The 12,492-nt window shown below is 48.8% G+C and overlaps 1 protein-coding gene across 1 annotated transcript in view; it reads right to left on the reverse strand.

The window, feature by feature from the left end:
- Positions 1 to 12,492, reverse strand: part of LOC138293862 (ras-related C3 botulinum toxin substrate 1-like) — a 65,460-nt gene that overhangs the window by 13,360 nt on the left and 39,608 nt on the right. Inside the window, exon 4 of the mRNA XM_069233164.1 lies at positions 8,755 to 8,817. Coding sequence (XP_069089265.1) covers positions 8,755 to 8,817 — 63 coding nt within the window. The remainder of the gene's footprint in view (positions 1 to 8,754; positions 8,818 to 12,492) is intronic.

A 12,492-nucleotide genomic window follows, 5' to 3' on the forward strand; every position in this document is an offset into this window, starting at 1 on the left:
AGAAGAAGGGTATTTGGCGTGCCATCGCCAAGGATGTCCGGACCCTGGGGGTCTACCATAGACAGAGCACCCACTGTCGGAAAAGATGGGAGGACCTGTGCCGCTGGAGCAAGAAGACGACAGAGGCCCAGCTGGGGATGGCATCCCAACGTGGAAGGGGTGCCTGTCGCACCATGACCCCCCTGATGTACCGGATTTTGGCGGTGGCCTATCCGGAGTTGGATGGGCACTTGAGGGCATCACAGCAGCCACAAGGGGGTGAGTACACTCTCATTCAGCTGACTCTGCGTGCATTACGAGGTGTCTGGGTGAGGGAGGCGGGCAGTGGGTTCCCCTAGGCCAGGGCGTACTTGGTAGGCAAGGTCCCTTGTGAGGCAGGCTATGTGGCACCCCAACCCCACTAGTGGTAAGAGCCATCTACACCTAGTCAGGCACCTGTGACTTCCAGGTGTGCAGCAATTGGGCCTAGGCCTCGTACCCCATGGTCAGGTGAAATTTCTAGGAACTGTTAGTGCATTGCGTAGTGCAGAGGGCTGCTCCATGTGTGTTGTGTCTGCCAACTGTAGTGGTGTTGCATGCACTGAACATGTTTTTCTTCTGTCTCCCCCCACACTTTTTGTGGTCTCCCTGTTCTTGTGTGCAATAGCATCATCAGGCGGAGGAGCAGTGGCACCGGAGCAGGAGGGAGCTGCAACCCACTTGGCCCTGGAGGGTGAAGCAACGGAGTCTGAAGCCACCAGTGGGACGGAGGGCGAGGGGAGCTCCACGACGGGGACAGGAGCATACAACAGTGACAGCGACTCCTCCTCTGATGGGAGATCCCTTGCGGTTGCGGGCTCCTCTGTGCCCACCGCACCAACAGGTAGAGCCGCCACCCCCCTACCAGCACCGCCCTCCCAGCAGCCCCTCAGCGTGTGTCCCGTGCCCGCTAACCCAGGAGGGTGGGCAACTCCTTCGCCCCAGGCAGCTCAGCCCCTGCCCCAGTCAGCCCTGCTGCCCTCAGTGAGGAGGCTGGGGGAAGTGGGCTGTGGGTTCCCCTAGGCCAGGGTGAACTTGGTAGGTTAGGTCCCTTGTTAGGCAGGCTCTGTGGCACCCCAACCCCACTACTGGTAATAGCCATCTACACCTAGTCAGGCTCCTGTAGCTTCCAGGTGTGTAGCAATAGGGCTTAAGCATCATCCCCCATGGGCATGTGAATTTCCTAAGAACTGTTAGTGCATGGCTTAGTGCACAGGGCTACTCCATGTGTGTTGTGGCTGCCAATGGTAGTGGTGTTGCATGCACTGAACATGTCTTTCTTCTGGCTTTCCCCCCCTTTTTGTTTTGTCACCCTGTTCTTGCGTGCATTAGCATCATCTGGCGGAGGAGCAGTGGCACTCACTGTTGGGCAATCTACCATTTTGAATGCCATCCAGGGTGTTGAGAGGCATTGGCAACAAACAAATGCATATCTGGAGGGCATTCATTCTGGGCAGGCGGCCCAACAGAGAGCATTTCAGGCTCTGGCCTCAGCACTGATGGCAGCCATGGTCCCTGTGTCCAGCCTCCAACTTCCTCCACCCAGACACAATCCCCTGTACCTCAGCCTATCCCAAGCACACCATCAGACCAGCATGCACACTCATCAACACACAAGAGTGGACATGGCAAACATAAGCACCACACATCCCACAGACACTCACACAAGCACCATCCCCATTCAGACAGAGCAACATCCACTGCCTCCACTGTGTCCTCCTCCTCCACGTCCTCCTCCTCCTCCCTCCCTGTCTCGTCTCCACTCACACCTGCATGCCCTACATCCTCAGCCACTACCTCCATCACCAGCACGCCCATCACCACACACCGCTCACGTGCAATCACCACCCCCACTACCATTCACACATCCCCAGTGTCCTCTCCCAGTGTGTCTGTGAGCCCTCCTCCCAAAGTACACAAACGCAGGCACACACCCACCCAACAGCCATCCACCTCACAACAGCCTCCGTCCCATGCACCTTCACCCAAATTCAGCAAACATACACCTACTACAACCACTACCTCTTCCTCCACTCCCAAACCCCCTCCATCTTCCCGTCCCAGTGTGTCTAAAAAACTTTTCCTGGCTACTTTGACCTCTTCCCTTCACCTCCACTCCCCACCGGCTTTCCCCTAGGGCCAGGCTTTCCAGGTCCCAGCCGAACACCTCAGCCACCAAATCCCCAGGCACAGTGGTGCCAGCAACTGCAGTCTCATTGAGTGCGCCACCCATCAGGGCTGCCAGTGTGCAGCCAAGCGAGGCCAAGGACATTCTGCCACCTGCCAAGGTGAAGAAGGTGCCCACATCCCGGAGGGAGAAGCCGCACCTACCAGCCACCAAGGGCTCCTCCAAACCAAAAGGGGACAGTGGCAAGGCACCTGCGGCAACATCAAAGGTGGGGAAGGGACACAAGCCGAAGAGCAGGTCAGTACAGGGCGTGGTGGCTCCGACTGAGGGACTAGAGTCACCCCTTCTGTCAACCACTACACCAACCTGTACGACGGTGGACACCGCCACCTGCACCGCCACCAGCACCGCCACCTGCACCGCCACCAGCACCGCCACCTGCACGTCTGCTGCCTCAGCAACAGTCCCCAGCATCATCCCCAGTGGGCAGCCGTCCGAGGCTGCAGGAGACGTCCTGCTGTGTCCCTCAACAGGTGCTGACACATGCACCACCGCCAGCACCTCCGCCACAGACACTGCCGTAAGCACCGCCACCAGCCCTGCGACGTGCTCAGACAGTGCCACCACATCTGACATGGCTATCATCCCCAGTGGTCAGCCGTCCGAGGCTGGAGGAGACTTCCTGGATCCTGCCCAGCTTCCATGAGGCATGACTCTCATCACTGTTTGCACCTGCAGGAGGCAGGCGAAGGCACAGCAGGGTGGGGTATGTCTCTGCCTCCATGGCGTATCATGCTACCTGTTCCTAGGCAATCTCATGGCACACACACCCATGTGAGGTAATGGGACCAGCCACACTGCATGTGAAGCACTCTGGGCACAAAGCCCTCTCCAGAACCAGTGGAGATTGACATCCACTACCTCAGTCCTTGGCAGGATAAAGCACTCTGGGCACCAAGCCCCCTTCAGAACCAGTGAAGATTGACATCCACTACCTCAGTCCTTGGCAGGATGAAGCACTCTGGGCACCAAGCCCCCTCCAGAACCAGTGGAGACTGTTATCCACTTGAGAGACTGTGGCTTTGCACTCCCCAGGATAAAGCAGTGGGCAAACCACCCACTGGAAAGACTTGAGAGACTGTGACTTTGCACTCCCCAGGATACAGCAGTGGGCAAACCACCCACTGGAAAGACTTGAGAGACTGTGGCTTTGCACTCCCCAGGATAAAACATTGGGCAAACCACCCACTGGGAAGACTTGAGAGACTGTGGCTTTGCACTCCCCAGGACAGAGCAGTGGGCAAACCACCCACTGGAAAGACTTGAGAGACTGTGGCTTTGCACTCCCCAGGATAGAGCAGTGGGCAAACCACCCACTGGAAAGACTTGAGAGACTGTGGCTTTGCACTCCCCAGGATAAAGCAGTGGGCAAACCACCCTCTGGAAAGTCTTGAGAGACTGTGGCTTTGCACTCCTCAGGATACAGCAATAGGCATGGAGCCCCCTCGTGCAGCAGTGGCGTCGTGCGTTCATCCGGCTGAGGTGCCCGCACTCCCCCTCCCCCTGAGGTGCCTGTTTAATTTCGATCTGATGCCCCTGCAGTGTTCTCTCCATTTCGAGTCAGGTATCTTGTGTGGGCTTCGCCCATGCATTTTGGGACCACTGGTCCACGGACAATGATTGGAGCACTATCCGGACTTGTGTAGTTGGTGTACATATTTGTATATACTGATTTTTGAAATTGCACTATCTGATTTTTATTGATTACACTTGTTACAATCATTTTCTTTTGTCCTTGCGTTCTTCCAGAGGGTGTGGGGGTGTATATGTAATGTTGCTGCATGTATTTGTGTGCATGGTTTTGTGGGTGAGGGTGGCGGTGGCGGTGGGGTATTGCATGTTGCGTGTGTGTGTCACTCTCTTTTCCATCCCCCCTCTCCTGTGTTGTAGGTGCAGTACTCACCGTGGTCGTCAACGGTGACTGTCCTGCTCCTGATACAGAAGGAGGAAGAGCAGCATGGGTAGGACGTGTAGTTCGGGCTCCATGGTGTCCTGGTTCCTCGTTGGGTGTCGAGAGGTGAGTGGTTTCCCTTCTGTGTACTGTTTCCGCTGTGCTTTTAATAGCGTTGGTTCTGCCCCGGGAAAGGTGGCGGATAGGCGTGTTGTAATACAGTGGGCGGAACCTTGTGTTCTGCCTGTCTGTTGGCGGTTACCGCCGCGGTGTTTGTTTCTACCGCCGTGGCGCCGGAGTGTTAAAGTGACTGCCTATGTTGGCGGTTTCCGCTATGGTCGTGATTCCATTTTTTTTTCCGTCGGCCTGTTGGCGGTATTACCGCTGCTTTAACACCGACCGCAGGGTTGTAATGATAGCCAAAGTCCTTGTCGTTGCCTATCTTCTCTTTCTGTTTCAGATAAAGGACCACGGACTAGGACTATCTGCATTGGTTCTTCTGTAGACTTATTCGCCTCAGGATGGACTTTGTCAGAACGACGGGCTGTAGTCCGGACTGATACTGTAATTGAGTCTTTTGCCTTTCCATCTTGCGTTCCCGCAACCAATACTCTATGTCCAATGCTTGATCCATCAGTTCTTTCAGGGATTCTTATTTGGTAGAATGCACCAGTTCATCCTTTATTTCCTTTTGAAGTCCTCGTCGAAACAGGGTTACAAAAGTGTGTTCCACCCAAGTGGTCTCAGCTGCTAACTGTTTAAATGGGGTTATGTATTGCAATAAATTCTGATTGCCTTGCTGTATATCGCATAATGCTTATTCAGCAGCAGCCTCCAGCCCGGGTCGTTCAAACATCTGTTTAAAGATTTTAAGAAAGGCAGGATAATTGGATAATACAGGATCCTCAGCAGATACCAAGGGGGTCATCCAAGCTAGAGTGGGGCCAGACAAGGCACTGATCAAATAACCCACCTTGCCTTTGTCAGATGAAAATTGGAAGGGTCTAAAGGCAAGGAAGACTGTCAAAGAGTCAAGAAATTCCTTTATTTTATGAGGATCTCCAGAATATTGTGGTGGCGAGGTAGACACAGAAGGTATATCCATAGGTCGAGAAGTCAAGGCTTGCTGTAGTTCAGTATTCTCAGCGCAAAGTTGTTGTAATTCTTGGGCTTGTTGTTGCACAGTTTGAAGCATGGATTGTGCATTCTCTACGACATCATCATGTGGTCCCTCCATGGTTCTCACACAACGCTGGTTCTTTTGGCATCGCAATCTGTTACGGTCTGCACGTCTCTTACCGCTGTAGGCTGCAGTACTTGGAGGGACGCCTGGTTTCTTACTGATTCTGGACTGGCCAAGATATGAGTGACCCCTTCTAGTAGTCACGGTGCTGCTGACTAGAAAATTGCCAAGGCAGACCGTACCCTGCAGATGGAGTCCCAGAGGAAACACCCAAGTAATGGGAAAGACCTCTATCACAGGAACTCCTGAAAAGGAGGAAAAACAATAAAAAAGACAAAATAGAAATCAATCCGCAGGGAAAAATGCAGGAGTGAGAAGAAACTGGAAACAGGAGCGAGGATCACCACCAGGACGGAAGTGTTTGCAACGCAAGGAAGGAGGGAACTGCAGTGCTTATATACCATGAAACAGGAAGTGACAAAACAGAAAGAACGCACAACACCTTCTTGGATTGGGAAAAGCCACATAGAAATAAATTAGAAAGAAAGCCAAGTAGAAAAGGAAAAGGAACAAGGCATGCTGGGAAGACAACCCCCACAGAACAAGACAATATGGACAACCACAAAGAAGGAAGAATAAAGAAGAAAAAGAAAAAGGACCTAAGTAAGGTAAGTGGGAAGGGAAGTCAGGGAGGATGCCAGGGGCCCCAGAGTGACCCGGAGCACGAAAATGTGCCTCCTGGGCTGCACCGCCAAACGAGCACCAGAAAACGGCCTGCAGCAGTTCCAGTAACCCGAAACGCAGACTGTCGGCCCGACCGCAGCCGGAAAAATGGACGCCGCGGTAGTCCGTGGCATCACACTCTATTCTATGCGAGTCCACTATACATTACTCTACGCCACTCCACTTTAAGCCACTCCATTCTATGCCGCTCTACGCATCGCCACTTTGTGCCTCTCCACACCACTCTTATCTACACTTCTCCATGGCATTCCACTCCACTCTATGCCACTCTATTCCACTCCACACAATCCACCTCAATGGCACTCCACTATATGCCACTCTATGCCACACCACTCATTATTTCATGCCGCTCTAGTCCACTTCATGCCACTCTATGCCCTCCACTCTATGCCGCTCCACTCTATGCCACCCCACTCTACAGCACCCTGCTTTAGCCATTCTATGGCACTCCACTCTACTCTATTCTGCTCCACTCTGTGCCGCTCCACACTACTGCACTACACTCTATGCAACTCTAATCTATGCCATTCTACTCTACACCATTCTGCTATATTCAACGCTACTCTACTCTATGCCACTCTACACAATTCTACTGTACGTCACTCTACTGTATGCCCCTCCACTCTACTTTACACAATTCTACCCTATGCCACTCCACTCTATGCTACTCTACACCACTCCCATCCATTCTACTCTATGCCACTCCATACTGGCGCCATTTTACTCCACTCTCCTCTAAGCCCTCTCCTCTATGCCACACCACTTTTAGTCATGCTGAATAGCAGATAGGTTGCTGTACAAAATGGCTCACATAGGCGAGACCTATTGGCTTTGCCAATGCTTGTTACAGATCCAGCCCCTCCCCTGCATAAGCACCCCTTGTCTTGAGGACCTATTGGACCCATGTTGATTCCTCCTGTTTTAGTTTTATTTAGCTACATTTTATATTTAATATTTTATTCATCTTAGTAAGGCTACTTTTATCAATGACTTTTTACATATTTTTATCAGCTTGCTTGTATTCTAGGAATATAGAGAACATGCAATATGCTGCTTGTTTAGTTAGCCTTTGCATGGCTTGCAATCAACAGTTTCAGTTCAAGGCTAAGAACAATGTACACAATATACTAGTTTGTGTTGCCCATTCAGGCGACAGCTTCTAACACCTAGACACAGCATTACATCAGGACTGTGTTTCTAATACAGTATAATTTTATTATATAAGTGAAGAACCGACCCGGGAGGACCATAAGGCATATCAGCCACAACTGTCCTCGACAAATGTGGTTTGACATGCTGTTCAGCTGGCGCTAATCTACCAGCCCCAAAAGGATTACCATTTACATTGTTGGCAAACTCCTATCCTCAGGTATGGGGCTGAGACTAAACCCTTAGATCAGGCCAGGCAGAACGGTATACCCGAGGTGCTCTTGAGTATAGTCTTAGGGTTAGGTAGGGTATGAACTTCTTGAACCTCAAGAACATCTAGAATCACATTCACCATGGTTGTTTACTTTCTTGATCATGTTGATAACGCTGATTACTTTGCTTTGTTTCATCTTCCTAATTATCGCAGCTCACTCACTTTACGCTAGATTTCAATTGTTTCAATAAATGTTTTGAAAACATATCTTGTTCCTCTTTTGTGTCTCCCTTTGGCATGCACGAGTAATACAACAAAAGGGTAAGATCTGTTTTCACAACTTCCCTAGGGAGTCAGAGGGGGTGATTCCAACCTTGGCGGGCGGCGGTAGCTAACGCTGCCCCTATTGCAACATTCCCGCTGGGCCGGCCGGCGCTAACCATGTTAGCGCCCGCCGGCCCAGCGGGAATGAGGCCGCAACACAGGAGCCGGCTCCTAATGGAGCCGGCGGTGTTGCGGCCATGCGACGGGTGCAGTTGCACCCGTCGCGCTTTTCACTGTCTGCCATGCAGACAGTGAAAAGCAGGCCTGGGCCCTGTTAGTGGGCCCCTGCACTGCCCATGCCAGTGGCATGGGCAGTGCAGGGGCCCCCAGGGTCCCCAAGACACCCCTTACCGCCAGCCTCTTCCTGGCGGTGAAAACCGCCAGAAACAGGCTGGCGGTAAGGGGGTCATAATCCCCAGGGCAGCGCTGCAAGCAGCGCTGCCCTGGCGGATTATAGCCGCCGGGGCAGAAATGGCGGGAAACCGCCAGCCCCGGCGGTCTGACCGCGGCATTACCGCCGCGGTCGGAATGGGACACAAAAGCACCGCCAGCCTGTTGCCGGTGCTTTGGTCTTTTTCACCCTGGCGGTCTCCGACCGCCAGGGTCAGAATGACCCCCAGAGTGTCATCTTCAGGTTGCCCAAATCACCTTCCAGCCCAGTTGATCTGGGGTTTAGGTTAGGCACCTTGAGCTAGGAACTGGGCCAACAGTTTCTGACAGTGTGGACGGACTAAGTCTCCCACAGTCCGCAGTTCTGTCCTAATAATCAGCCCTATTGTCATAATAGGAACCGTATAACACCCTGAGGCAGTGGGATTTATTCTCTGTGGTCCATAAATCACTACAGTAAAGTGCAAGCATTAACAAGATTGTACTAGTATTTCTCAGTTCTGCTGAGGTCAGCACTAGTACCACGAATTTCATCATATTAAATGCAGAGCAGAGGATACCTGTTACCATTGACTGCCATAAATTAGTAGGGAGCAGATGGTGTACCTATATATGACACATAACCTGTTACTTTGCTTGAGTGCAACACTTACCTTCGCACTTACATTTTCAAATGAGGTAGGGCAATCCAGAGCAAAACAGATGAGGAGAACATCCTGTATAGAAAGATCAGGAGAGGAAAATGAGAGACAAATTGCTATGTGCAGCATCAGCAATCAAAGGGATTTGGGTAAATATGATGCAGTTACATGTCATCTTTTCCTCCTCCCTTTACGGCTCAGAGTTATTCACTTCCAACCACAAATAAAAGCATTTCCTTGTGTTTAGTTCTTCTTCCCTTTTCTGTCCTTTGATTTATACTAACAGGGTTTCCCTTTAGAGTACTTGTGATGTGGCCCATATGACACCTCTTTCTTCCTTTATTCTTACACTTAAATTTGGTCTTGGGATTCACCATCCAGTTATCACCTTATGAATATTTCACTTTCTGTCTCTCTACTGGGACTATTTCACATAGCCTAGGGCAAGAAAGGAATTACTGGGCTCAGATTAGAACAATTAAAACTGTTTATCTCTATGGTCCTGAACACTGATGTTCAGCGGGTTGTGATTGTTCCTTAATATTCAATTTCTTACATTGCTGACCATGACTTAGGTTTTGCAGTACCACTCAGTAATTTAAGTCAAAATCAAAAATGCTTTTCGCAATCCGACATCAAAATCAACCTTATTTGTTTGTTAAATTGACTATAGAAGTGGATCTAAGCAGCACTGAAAGCCTCAGAATGGCAAATCTGGGGAGAATGTCCATGAGAGAGGGCTATGGCTGGGCAATGAATCCAAAAAGGAGGTCTCCAAGATTTACCTCAGAGGTCGGGAGGGAGTATGGTTGTTGCAATCCACCTCACAGGAGCAAGAGGAGGAGAAAATGGAAAAAGAAATTGAAGATGACATTGAGGATGCTGTAGTGCCAGAGTAGTGTGTGTCTCAATAGTCAACTTCACCTGAAGTGCCCAGGGCAGTGTATCAGTCCACAGTTTGCCTTAATCAAAGATGGAGGACAGACGGGCAAAAAGGAACACGAAGTTGAGGCTGGCTAAATTACTCTTGATGGAGAGAAAGCTGACTGCTGAGAAGGTGTGGTTTTTTAATATTGTTTATATAAGGCCTAGTGTGTATGTCTTCTAGTTGTATTCATGTGATATGTAGGGTTTATTGGTTTGATTTAGATTTCTCTATGTTTCCTTTCCAATGTTTGTTTCAACAGGGCAGTGAAGCATGATGTGTTGACTTTGTTTCTTGTTATGGTTAGACTGTAGTATGAATGTGGATTAAAATATTTTGAAATAATTGCTATAGTTCCAATAATAATTAAGGTATAATTGCTGTCTGAATTGATCATAATCCATCCTTCTAGAGTTTATTAATTGTTATTGCTGAGAAGAAATTAGCAGCAGATATGGCGCTGGATAAGAAGAAATTGACTCTGGCCTTGAAGAAAAAGAAGGCCTAGCTGGCCCAAAAGAAAAGCCAGTGAGACCTGAAAATGAGAGCCAAGAGGGCTCTTGAGTCCAGTGAGGATGATGGTAGCAACTAATACCTTGAGGCTAGCTATGTGGTAGGGGATGACATAGATAAGTGATTTGCAGACTAAGAGGTAGCCCTAAGTATGCATAAAGTCCCAGATGAGGACTGGGGGGGGGCAGTTTGTGAAACCATATGCTATTGTGTGGTGGGATAACTTATTGGCCTTAAAGTAGCTGACCTACCTGAGTTATTTCAAGTAACTATAACTTGTGCCCTAAGGCAGGCCTCGAAAAATTATAAAAAGGTACCTAGACCTGCAGGTCGAGTAACTTGAAAAATCTAGTCAGCCTAACTGTAATGTACTTGACCCGTAAATGGATCTCAATAGTGTGATCCTAGGCAAATATTTTATTTTAAAGTCTTGCTTTTTTCTTCATTGTCAAATATGAGTAAACTTCAAATGCGTGAGCTTAGCATTTCTGCTGTACAAAAAACCTCTTTTGTTTGATTAAATAAACTAAATATTTGCTTCATGTATAATAAGACTCTAGTTCACATATAGGGACATATGATCCATGACTTGCCTCTTAGTTTACTAATAGCACTGCCAACAGGGCAGGAGTATTTCTATTTAATCACTCACTTTTAATAAATATATTACATAAGCAAGATGTGGCAGCACACTACCATTTAAAGATGGTAAATTTCCAAGAAATGTCCTAAAACCATTCCACTAACTTGCAGCTTTCATGATAAAGCTTTATAGTGTATTAACAATAAACTGTGAAAATTAATAATAAGACAAACTGACTTTTGACCTTTGTCTCTGAACATGGAGCTAATGTGACAAGATCACAAGATTTAAGGCTTCTTTATTGCACCTGCACTTTTCTAATGAACAGAACACCTGTTCTTTGTCAACTGCCAGAAGAGGCGAGTAGGTCCTAAAAATAGCTCGACCTATAGCAAGTGCAAGTGGGCCAATAGAATTTTGGAGGCCTGCCTAAGGTAACTACAACTTACGCCCTCTCTAAGCACAGTTTTCTCATAAATAATTTTACTGCAAATGTTACAGTGATATTATCAATGATGACATAGAAGATGTCATAAGTGTTGTAATATCTGGGGTAATTAGCAGTGCATGAAGAGGGCACATGTTATAGTTACCTTAGGGCATGAGTTATAGTTACTTGAAATAACTCACTATAGCAGCTGAATTTCTATGGTTTTGTGCATATAAAATCAGAACCTAACTATAGCGTCTCTGTAACCTTTAATTTTTTCAGTCAATTTCTATGGGTTTTTTTAACTTTAAGATGCCATCACAATGCATGGTGGGGGGGCTTGGATGCAGGGCCTGGCCTGGCATGGTGCTGCTCCCACCCAAACTTGCTGCACCTGCACCCACTCCTCCTTGCCGTGCAAGTCCATGCCCCTACTCTCTCATTACAGCCATGTGGCTGTTGTTCTGCCACTGCCCTTCCTACCTGCCCTGAACAGTTAGCTTGCTGCCCCCTCCACCTCCTCTCTACCCTCTGTTGTCCGAGTCTATGTACTATCTCCCTCCCTCCTGTCTTGCATGGTCTGATGTGCTGCCACTGCCCTCCATTTAGCTTGATGTACCTGCCCACTCCTCATGCCCTCCTTTACCCAATTCTATGCCCCATCAGTGGCCTCCTACTTAGCCTCTGTGCTTACCTTGCTGCCCTTTTTTTTCCACCTGCCCTCTGATGTCTGTGTGTATGCCCCAGCTCTCTCCTTTTTGCCCACCATGTTCCATGGACCCACCACTGCCCCCTCTTTCTACTTATGTTTTTGTATCCAGTTGATATCATGATTATATGTTACACTTAGGGGAGAGGATGTGGTGTTACGGCCACAGCTACAGACTTTGCAACTGGGGAACCAGGTTCGAGCTTTGTCGTCCGCTGTACATCCTGTGATTCTGGGAAAATCACTTAACCTTCCCATGCCTGAAACCAAAATGAATGTGTCCTTGTGTAATGTAACTGATGCTCATGTAAAGCACTCCAATTCCTTTGAGTCAGTCCTGCGCTATATAAAACTGCAAAAAAACTAAAATATGAAGGTTCCAATATGGAACTCAATGAACTGGTTTCTCTGTCACAATGGTGATGGATATCGCGTCCGCCAAAATCTATATCCCAAAGAACATAATGGGATTTACTTTTTGGCAGACGGGATATCGGCCACCGTTGTGATGGAATAACGTGTCTGCTGAATACTTTGGGCTATACTTGGGCTTCATTTGGGTGAGGTTTGTGTTACATCTGGGCTCTTTT

The sequence above is a fragment of the Pleurodeles waltl genome, chromosome 4_2 (assembly GCF_031143425.1).
Source record: "Pleurodeles waltl isolate 20211129_DDA chromosome 4_2, aPleWal1.hap1.20221129, whole genome shotgun sequence".
In the NCBI taxonomy this organism is placed as follows: Eukaryota; Metazoa; Chordata; class Amphibia; order Caudata; family Salamandridae; genus Pleurodeles; species Pleurodeles waltl.